Source organism: Anabas testudineus, chromosome 12 (genome assembly GCF_900324465.2).
Source record: "Anabas testudineus chromosome 12, fAnaTes1.2, whole genome shotgun sequence".
NCBI classification, from domain to species: Eukaryota; Metazoa; Chordata; class Actinopteri; order Anabantiformes; family Anabantidae; genus Anabas; species Anabas testudineus.
Genome location: NC_046621.1, coordinates 11,869,235 through 11,880,520, shown reverse-complemented (window position 1 = coordinate 11,880,520; position 11,286 = coordinate 11,869,235). Strand labels below are relative to the sequence as shown.

At 43.1% G+C, this 11,286-nt stretch overlaps 1 protein-coding gene across 1 annotated transcript; it reads right to left on the bottom strand.

The window, feature by feature from the left end:
• Window positions 1-1,510: 1,510 nt before the first annotated feature.
• On the bottom strand, window positions 1,511-3,540 carry gchfr (GTP cyclohydrolase I feedback regulator). The gene is made up of 3 exons (XM_026355418.1): window positions 3,371-3,540; window positions 2,767-2,861; window positions 1,511-2,124 (listed from the first exon to the last, which is right to left on the bottom strand). The coding sequence occupies exons 1-3, from the start codon at window positions 3,404-3,406 to the stop codon at window positions 1,995-1,997; spliced, it is 261 nt and encodes an 86-aa protein (XP_026211203.1). The 5' UTR covers window positions 3,407-3,540; the 3' UTR covers window positions 1,511-1,994.
• Window positions 3,541-11,286: the final 7,746 nt, after the last annotated feature.

The following is an 11,286-nucleotide window of genomic DNA, read 5'->3' as shown; positions in this document are numbered from 1 at the left end:
CTGTCTAAAGAGAAACTTAATCCACCTACATCACCAGCACCTTTACGCTCGCTAATTAACACACTTTATCTCGCTTGTTGTGGTTTGACACGGGGGTTAGGTGCTGAACTATTTTTTTTGGCAGGGAGAGATGACTTTCTGGAGTCGTCTTCTTCATTGCACGTCTGCCAGGTAACCAGCGGAGACTCCAGGAAGTCACTGCTCCCAGCCAAGAAACAATCTGGCACATAACCATACAACCGCATCTGGCTCCATCTTAAAAAGGTCAGCCGACAGACAAAGGAGTAGTATTAATCTTCTTATTTAACTCTAAGCAAAAGTGAAAAACATTTGCTTTAATCTGCAATTTTAAAAATTAGACTGACTTCAACAAATTTTCTAAGTTATTATTGTTCTGAGGTGTTTCACAAGATGCTTATGTAACAGATACCTAGAAGACGCTCTGTACTGCTCATTTATGTTCTCTGAAGAGACATGCTACCGCTCTGTGACCCACATTAAGTCAGACCTTACAGTGCCAGACTGTTGTGGTCTCCCTGTGTTTTGTAACAAGGTTCTTTGCCTGTGGAACATCAATCCATCTAAATCGTCCTACTTTCCCCGTTCTTTGGGGGACTATGGCGTAATTGTGTGTCTGTATTTGTGGGCCTGTGTGGCAGAGCTTTCTCTTGTCATTGTGTTATTTAGGAGCCACATGGCAGCTCTGCAACATCCAGCCCAGTCATCCATCTCCCTGCTCTGCCTCGCTGTGGCTGTGTTACACAATGTCCAGCTGCGGAGTGGAGTGGTGTGGAGTGGTGTGGTGGGAGGCATCTGTTCCTCTCCTCCTGCAAAATCCCCTCATCACATGGCTTTGTTTATGTATAACCTTTTTCATATCCCGACAATATGAAAAAAAAAAAAAGCCCAGAAACACACAAACTCTGTCCAAATGACAACAGATGAAATACAATTACATATTCACCACCAACCTAGCCCTGAGCCCAGGGTGGCTTGTGCTGCATGCAAACTAAGATGGGAGAATGAGCCTGATTGTATGCTGCGTCCTATCAACAATTAAAACACAATTATGGAATATTAGCATCCTCTTTGTTTACATGCTGCCGTGTACGTGCTGTGTGCAAACGGTATCTAGAATATCTGTGGTTGCAGGACTGGGAAGCACCGGCACATTGTGATGTTTAGTGCCGGAGGTGGAAGTTAAGTCATGTGTGAGGCAGCAGATCTGGTAAGAGTTTGGCTGTGAGCTGACTGGCAAAGTTTCTGGTTTGTGGGTTAGCGATCTGGGCTGGCCCCAGACATGCACTGGCAGACCTGAGGCAATGATGAAACCACCCAGAGTTTTTTGGCTCTCAGCAGCAGACTCCTGCACTCCAGGCGCCTGCTGTACCAGTGTGCATGCAGCATCACCCTAAGAGCTGTGAGGGCGCACCATATGAACATTATATGATAATGACTCCCTCATTATATGAATTCTTTACATTTGATGTTAAAGTTTCTGTTTAATTTCTTATTAGATGTCTTTAGAGAGTACATGTGTTCTGTGGTGAGAAGGATTGCAGTTTTCTTTATTAATAAGTACACAAGCAATCAATATAATTACATTTTTTCATAATAAGCATATGACTTATACAAACACACTCATTTAAGTGCAAATGCATCTTGGACAGATGAGAGAACTGACTAAGGCTAATGAAGTTCTACTGCCAAATGACATATTAACAGTAAAACGGACCCTCAATTCTGCACTCAACCACGAGCCTTATAACATTTATAACGTAGCATTCCCATGACGTATTATCTGTTCAAGGTAATCTAAAACCTGGCATAATCTCAATTTATAAACTTTATTTCTACTTGACAAAGGACTGGCTTTGTAGCTGTCAGCGTGTCAAATTCAGAGCTAAAGACCTAAGTAAAGAAAAGTTGAGCAAGCTTTTCAGCACAACTACTTCATTCTTTCAAGGGAGATGGAACATTAGCTCCCTGAGAAGTCACTCTGTCTCCTTGTGGAGGCACCATACCAACGTCTGTCCCACCCCCGTCATCGTCAGCACGCGGAAGCCGATCCTCTCCAGCTTGTCTAGCACCAGGCGAGGGGGGTCGTCCACATGGTACTCGGAACTAAATGAGCATAAACATAATGTAATTCTGCTTTTCACAGATGTGGGATTTCTCTGTCTTTCAGTAAACACGGAGAGTAAAATGCTGTTAATTGTTCTGCTGCTTGTCCACTTCCTTCCACACCTTGGTTCATTTCCCAGCAGCATTAGAATCAGATTGCCAATGACAACACTTCCCTGATCTGTATTCCATCAGCTTGAATGGTTTATTCAATATCTGCAAAGCAGCAGCAGACTTCCTCAACCACACCAGAGTGTTTTTTTTCCTTCCTCCACGTGACCTAATCTCAGCTGTCGTCAATATGTGCGAAGTAACTGCTTGAAAGGGGGGGGGGGGACAACACCAGTGCTATAGCTGCTGTACAGCACACCTGAGAGTCAGTTCTCCATGCATGTGGAGCTGTGCTCTGGGAAGGTGCCGTTACATTTCACTACTTCCTGTTGTGCTATTGGATGCTGACGGGGATGCTTTGCCTAAAATGATCAAGTCAAGTTCTTCATCCTGTGAGAGACATTTAAAGTATCTGCACTTGAGCCTAACTGTTCCTTCAGATCTATTTCTCTCGTTTACTTTCTGTCTTCAGGTTTGAATAACTATTCAGTGTCCACCTGCTACAATAACTGATGGGTTTTCAGTACTCACAAATTGTTTCCCAGCATGGTTGTTTTTCTTGCTCCCAGGTAATTCATCACAACTGGATCGGAGTATTCATCTCCTACATTCGTTGGACCCGTCTCCTGAAAGACAGCAACCAAGTACATTATACATTCATCCTACACAGGCTATTAAGAAATGATTGTTCTGTCAAAGCAATATCTGCAGGTCGTTATTCCTGCAGCTCTGTCTGCATATCACGGGCTACACCTGCAGCCCTCTGGCAGGTGCGGATCATCACATTCAGCATCTGCACAGTCTAAGAAGAGATGATACTCTGAGGCTGCACAATTGGAGTTGTGCACGCTCCCCTCAGTGCACATACAATGAACATGCGCACCAAGAGGCCGACAAGCCCAAAACAACACGCACTGCATGCCCCAGCAGTGGGTACTCTGTTTGCAGCATTCTACTTATGGTCACCATATTATAGGAAACTGCATAGCTGCAATCTTCAAGCGACGCGCTTTATTATTTGTAGGATGCGTAATGTTGCGCAGCCAAATAAATAAATCCCTGAGTCGCCAACTCGAGCGCGCCTCCTCTTCCTCTTCAAACCATGACACGCGTCATTTACAGACAGGATACACACCAGTCGGATCTGCGTACTGATCAGCATGTAAGGCATCCCTCCTCCCTGGCGCTGGACCGTTACTCCCCTGGGAATGACTGAGGAGGTTTCTCCACGGACGCACGAACAGTCCCCTCTCCAACTTGCGTTTCTGCAGACAGCTCTTCGCGGAATGCGGAAACACCCACCGACACGGACCAATCACCAGTCTGTTCAGAGCATCTGTCAACAGTGCTGACAGTTCTGCACAGAGAGTCTTGCTCAACCTTGATCAGTAGTTTGTTGTCATAAGAAATGTTCAGTGTACATAGAGCCGCACCAGTTATTATGATATACGATCATTCTATTATAATTAAAAATCCCATGTTTTCAGATTTATTCTTCCATCACCGCAGACTTGCTCTGTAAATGCTCATCATTCTGTGTCTGGGTAGTGTCATATTTTGCCTAATTCTTCCACTTGGATGGCTGTTAATTAATTTCTAAACAAGACTCCTATGCTTTTCAGTATATGTAATGGCAGCACAGCCGCAGCCCAAATGCATTTAGAATTTTCCTCAAGAGATTTTAAATCAATACCATTTTGGCTCACTATCTGCAATTTCACAAAGATTGACTTATGTTTGCATGCATGTATTACATTGTACATACACTGTCTGGATCTATATTTTCCTTCCCAGTGATTTATTAATTTCCTCCCCAGGGTAGTAATAATGATTTTAGATCAGCATGGTGACCAAAAGGGAAATGAAAGACATAGACCAAAGGGAGACAACAATGGTGGGGACAATGGTGATAAAATCAGCAATATGAATGTGATGCCAGAGGAGCTGAGTCAGACTTTGCATATCACGCTCAGTGAGAAGAGTAATTCATATCAATGATCTCAGCTTGATGTTGTGACATGAATCCAAGCAAAGCACAGCTCATTTAGAGCACACACACACACACACACACACACACACACACACACACACACACACACATATTTATGTATATATTCATGCATACAGAATGTGGATTTTGCAATTTGGCTGACATTATGGAACCATTACCGCCTCCTGGAATTATCCTGAGCCTTCAGCCTCTAGCCTCTAGCCTCTTTATTCTGGTGGACACAGGTACTTAGTGAGGATTACTGAGAAAATTGCCACCTAGTGGTTTCAAAGATTATATTCATCCATAGCTTGTGAGGCTTTGTCCACCACACTTTTCACATATGTCAATAGAAAAAAGTCCCATTGCATTCTCCAGTTTCCCTTCACAACAGCCACTTGTTGACTGACAAACTATATTTTGGCACATGTACTCTTTGAGGTGAATGAGCTTCCACCTTTATTGTTATTGCTGTAAAAAAGAAGGGGACTTCCAGAGGACTGTCTATTTTCTCATGTTTTATCTGTCTGCATTAACCTGAGACCAGCTTCAGGAAAGAAAACAGGAAAGCAGCAGGGTTGTCGTTGAGGCCCCCCCAAAAACAAACCAGACACCCCTCTCTTTCCAAAAAGAGCGCTATCTTCAAACATGTTCCTACCCAATCCACTTCCTGTGCTCCTGCAGCGTCTTCCTGCGCTGGCTCATCTGCTGCTGGTTATTGGAGTTCAGGGTCACATTTTCTTTGACCTGTGGTGGCAGTGTAGTGTGTCCCCAGTGGCTTGACAGGAAGCAGTTTGATCTTTTGATGAGGCCTTTGCCTTCACCTTGTCAGCTAAAGTGTGATGGCCTGCTGCACGGATGCCACCGTCAAACGTTGGTTATAAAAAAAAAAACATCATCTCATCTGCAACTGTATATATAAGAATTAATGTTTAGTCTGTTTTAATTGCTTTTAGCAACATTAATAAAAAAAAAAAATCATATGTCTGATACTGATTCAGTCCCACTGCCTTACACATCCCACACACAACACTAGGCCTCCAGTGATACAGTAAATATGCCTGACAGATTTACTTGCTGTGAATATGTGTGGGTGCACTGGATAGCTGCTCCGCTGAAGCAATCGCTTTAAATCACTAAGTTGGGACTGAAGTGGGATGAATTATACAGCAGACAGTGTGCAGATATGATGATTTACTGTAGGTGTATGTCAGAGTGATATTCCAATACTCGGCTAAGAGATTTAAACTGTGGGAGAGCAGAGACAACAGGCAGCTCTCTGATCGATTGGGTGTTAGGGTTACAATCCATATAGGTTTACATCTGCTTAATTGTGATGAATCACTGTCCTGCTGATCCATGTATTACGTTTTGAGGATTTTATGTTGGAGAGATTTTTTATGTGTGTGTCTGCATCTGCTTGTGCAGTCTGGTTCCCCTCTGAGGAGCTTGACAGTCCCTCATCTGCAAAGAGATACATCACTGACCTGCTTTTCTTTGCGCTGTTTTTTAGATTACAACCAGCAGCTTACATAAAGTGTCTCCAAGCTACAAAGATCTTATCCAGCTGCCTTAGCAAGGTTAAAATCTGCTTTCTTCCTCCTCCGTTTGTCTCCTCTGTTCACTTTCCCTCACCTCGCCTCCTACTTTTTCATGCTGCTCTCCTAGATAAAACTGCCGGCTTTAGGAGTTACACAACCCAATATAACAGTATGTGCGTCGCTGTGAAGCATTTCAAGGCTGTCCCCAGGTTAACATTTTGTTGGGAAACATCAGGATGTGGTTTTGGTGGCTGCACAGCCTGGAAGGGTTTGTTTAGGGAGACTTTCTCTCAGTGATTAAGAATAATGTCATCAGAAATTTGGAAGGACACAGTCTCACGCACTGTGTCTTTTCTCTCATCACCTCTATTCAGAACTTGATTTTATGCAAGGACCACGTCTCTATGGGCTACCACAAAAGAGATCGATTGAGCTATTAGTAACAGGAAATAACATGATGCGTTATAAACACAGAGGAAGGAGGGGCAGATTGAAGAGGCCTTGAATGCATCAGCTACATACAGTAACCTGGTTTGTTGGTCTGCATTTCTCATTCTCAGCTGTATTGCAGCCAAATGAGTTTAACCATAATAATTTGTACTAGAAATTGACGATTCAATCCTTCTGTGCTTCGTCCGCTCCCTTTCTCTGCTCCACTGTGCCCCTCCACGCTTCTCCCAGCATTTACATATTTAGTCCATTTAAAGTTACAATAAATAAGAGGCTAAAACCAGTCATGTAACTATCACACAACGACAGAACTGATCTTCTCTGATTGGTTTAACAAGATCGTCAGCTCGTTCGCCGTTCCAGCATGTTAATGCCTCTAAAATGTAGCTTTGAGGGACATGGTGCACAGAGGTGTACACAAAGTTTAAAGCCATAGAGAGGAGTGACAACATGAATGCAAACTGCCAGGACTGAGTCACATTATGATTCCCATCAGGCCTGTGGTTATTATTATGTTTTTTATTATATGTTCCAGCATGTGGTTGTTGTTTATGAACAAGTCCAACAGAAGTAATCTGCTCAGTGTATCACCGCAACTTATGGCTGCTTTTAGAACAGCAATTAGCTTGGCACGAGGGAAGGGACAGTCTGACTTTATTTATAGTGCATTATAATAACAACAACATATACCTATGTGCTGATAGTTGCTCTTTTTATTTGTAGGGCACCTTAGGTTTTGCTGGTTTACACTCACACACGTCTGAGCATCTGTAAAGCCCAGTGTTCTGTATGCTATGAAAACATTCAGAGTAGCTGCGACTTTTAATGGAGCCCTTGATGTTATCAGCAGGTCTTTTTCTTCACCCACTTAGAGGAAATGACTTCTGGTGACATGTTGCTATGGTTATGTTGCTATCTGATGCTAAATATAACCCAGTGTGACGGCTGGAGTGCCAGGGATCTAGGACTCTTAATGAGTGTGCATCAGCTATCTGAAGCAGACTGTCCCATTCGTGATTGAAATAAAGAGCCCTCACTGTCTGCTAAGATAGACCTGCACAAAAATGTCCTGATCAAGGCTGTATGTCTTATAGAGTTCCTTTGCTGTGCTTCACGTTGTAGATTTGTGACGTGACTAAGTGTAGGTGACTGGAAGTACGGGTGACACATACAAATTACGTGCAAACAATATTACAAACCTCAGATGCACCAGTGAAAACAAGTTGAATTAGGGAACACGCTATCAGCAGAATCATTGCAAAACACCATTTAAACGCAGAACAACAATAAATTACCATCTGACAGTTATTTTATTGTCTTGTTGTGACAGATAACAAGTAAATTACCATCTCTGGTCTGAATCCATGAAGGCAGTGTATCCGGAATCCGACCATTTAACAAGTTTCTGGGGTTTCGAAGTACTTCAAGATCGATGCGATTATCGAGAGTAATTCAGTGGAAATTCTTGGAAGGACACATATGTGCTCTCTCTCTCTCTCTCTCTCACACACACACACACACACGCGCGGAGACACACAGGCGGTTATGGTTTAGAGGATGACAGATGAAGCTGAGGGCCGAAAGTCACATTCTTAAATATAGTGTGGTTGGAATGGTTGCTGTGTTCCCAGACCAATAGCTCACTGACACTTATCTAATTCATAATTTGCTGCTTTATTACAAGCTTCAACTGAAGCACGAGATCACGGGGGAGACATCGACACACACATGCACGCACACGCAATTATACGGCTCTGTGCTATTTATGTTAGCGTTTTCCCTCTATTTCTCTTTCTCTGTCTCTCACTTTATTAAACAGAGTGGGAGGCTGAGTAACGACGATTAACATATCCAGACCTCCCTTCCTTATCTTTGCTTCCTCACTCCTTCATCTTCACTCGTTCCCCTTTCCTCCCACATCTAACTGCTTCTAGGAGTCTGAGTTATCATCATCCTCTGTTTAGATCTTACATTCCACTTAAAGCAGAGTCTCCTTGTCTCCTATCAGCACTAGCACTGGTGGGTCTCTTCAGGATGTAACGATGAACTACACTAATATGGACGTTTGGATGTTAAGATCAACTTGTGCTTCAGAGAACTGGAGCAGAATCCTGTTTATAAAAAGAGCATTATTCTGTGATTGATCAAAAATTACAACGACAACAAGAGAGATACATCATTTAGGAAGTTCCATTGTTAATAAAACAGCTTCCTATTACTTAATAGATGAACATTTAATCCTCTAATTCTTGATTTTGGTGGTTTTAAGCTATGTAAATGTGGTTTATGGTAAAAACTATGTGCAATAGCAAGCGGGTTATTCATCAGATTTAGTTAGCAAGTGCAGCTGTTCAACATCGCATTGTTGTCTCTTCTACACCCAAACACAGGGGATCGCAGAGGTAAAAGGTCAGAAATTGACTTGATTGAATGGAATGCAGTGCAATAGTTAGCAACACCGAGTTAACAGACAGATCCATAAAAGTTTAATCATGTAGGGTTTGGATGAGGGATGTAGAAAGGTTAGTATGTGGGATGAAACAGAGATTGAAGTACACAACAGCTGATACCTGATTAATCAGTGACAATGCAATACTATCCAAGCTATGAATGCAACTATAGTGTTGTTTGCATTTCTGTTCAGTATTTCTGTTTAACTCTAAACGGAGCCACAGTAAAATCGTCTGAACTGTACTGCCTTGGCAGTTCTGAGGAACGACGCTAAAACAACTGACAAAGATGTGTTCAAGATGACCTCAGCAAGATTAGTACATTGCATTATTCTCTTTCGTGCTGAGTGGTCCTGTGGTGTTCCAGGAAAGATGAGCTTGTCTGGGAGCACTTGAGCTGTTGACTCAACGCCACAGAGGCTCCCCTTTCCCCCTCTCCATCCCTCCATATCCTCCCTCAGCCTCCTTCGTTCCAGGCTTCTTCGCCTCCTGCTCTGTCTTCCATTCGTCCGCTCGTATCCGTCCCTGCCATTTTCAAATTGCCCCCTTTCCCGTCATGACCTTCGCAGGCTGCTTCTCATCTTCCCCTTCGTCTTGGTGCACACTCCAAATGCACCAGCCTGGGGTGAGTGGCTGCTTCTTATTCCATGTGAAAGCGATCCCAACTGGGCCACAGCCTAATGAATCATTTCCTCCGAGATACGGTGAGAAAATCACTTTCAGAGTTTGAAGTGAGCAATCGATGCAGCATGAAGCTCTCAAATGCCCTCTCCTCTCTGTGGCGAAGCCAGGCAACAGTTTGTATACATATGTGCATTTAACCGGTCTCACACGCACACAAACCAACACAGAGAGGGGCTGATGTTGTGTGTCTCTATTGTACAGACAGCTACTTAGGCTCCACAAAGCCACAAACCTGATTAAAATGGTTTTAGCCACATGAACATATGGATATCAGATGTTGTGCCCTCTCGCTTTTTGTACTGTCTTTTCTGCGCTTTCCCTTTTGTAAAAACAAACTTGGACACGTATGTAATTGTCAAAACACACTGCCGCTCATTATACTGTATACTGTATGTATACCTTCGTGCAATCTCACAGACTGTTTCAAGAGTAAATTTCCACTTTGACTCCTCTACCTGACGCACACACACACACACACACATTCATACTGTACACAGCCTGCTCTCTGTCACGTACCATCTCCCTCTGGGTTTCTGGACCTCCCTGCTTCTCAAGCTGTGTGACTTGGCAGTACATACTGCAGAAAACACAGCACCCAGGAGGTCACCGAGTGTGTGTGTGTGTATATATGCGAGGCAGCGGTACAGATTCACTTTGCAGCGTGCGGTATATTTGCACACGGGGGGTGTGCAGTATGTGTGTGCACGTTAAGCACCATTAAACAGGTGGCTCCGGATTGCTGCGGAACCAGAACCTGATCCCCTCCTTTGAGGAAACACTCCTACAAATCCCAGATTCCCTCCTGGTGTTTCAGATTTTTATTTCTGCACTGTAATGGCACATGTCTATCCTTGTCATGTTGATCCTACATATACTTTATTTGAACTCCCCTTTCCTGGCTTTGGCTTCCCCACTGCCCCCATGGGCTGTTTGGCTTGGCCACTCTCCCAGATTAGTGCATATTCTGTCCCACAGTCATCGCTGACATGTTGGAGGACTATTTTGCTTCATGCATGTTCATTGTTCCCCCAAAGTTCCTCCTCTTACTCCTGCTTGTCCTCTGCGTACCACTCTATTAAACAGAGGTCTTTGGCAGCAGGACAAAGGAAAGGGCTAAAATAAGAATATGCCACATGGAAAACTTTATCTGCTTCCTCCCAACACTTATCTGAAAGAGATGTCACAAAACTCAGCCAGAAAATTGAGCCAGAGTTACGGCTTCTATTCCCACATCAATGAGAATTGTATAAAGTCATTTTCTAAAGATATGCTCCTGTTTCGTTAAACCTCAAAATACCATATGAAATACAAGATAATGCTAGAAAATAACAGACAATATTTTCATTGCAAGCTCTTTGACCACATCATATGGCACGTAGCTGCTACAAGCGGTATCCAAAGGATTTTAAATTTCAGGCCAAATGCAAAGAAATTGCCAACATAAGCCTCGTTGCCAGATTCTTGAAAACCTTAAACCTTTTTTTTTCTGTTGGTTCACTATTTGTTAATTATAACATGTCAAAGTGGAACATGGCTGAAGATCATTCCTTTTTTTTACCCTACTGTAAGTGACTTTCTTGTCCTGTTTCACAAACTCCAGCCTCATCGGTCAACAGTTTTGGCTGCATGGATTTTTTTTTGCTTCCAGCTGCTCTTGTGTTAAGATGTTTCTACATCAAGTGATAAATGTCCTGGGCCTTTATGGAATTCCACCAATCCCACTCAGTCATTTCCTCAGTGTGAGTGAACCGTTTCCCATGTGTTGTAGTTGGCATGCTGAGAAACAAGCTCTGCTTACATCTAATTTGCACTCTGACAAATTAACACTCCTTGTGCTAAACAAATGTCTTCCTTATTTCCAATCACAGCATGAATGAGCATGATTCCCAGAAATGTGCTGTGCTCAGGATGATGCTGGCTCTCCCTACACTTCATC

Coding starts and splice junctions, on each gene's coding strand:
- gchfr (XM_026355418.1), bottom strand. CDS start 3,406: ATGCCTTACATGCTGATCAGTACGCAGATCCGACTG. Junction 2,862..3,370: donor TCAGTACGCAGATCCGACTG/GTGTGTATCCTG, acceptor GCTGTCTTTCAG/GAGACGGGTCCAACGAATGT. Junction 2,125..2,766: donor ACCATGCTGGGAAACAATTT/GTGAGTACTGAA, acceptor ATGCTCATTTAG/TTCCGAGTACCATGTGGACG.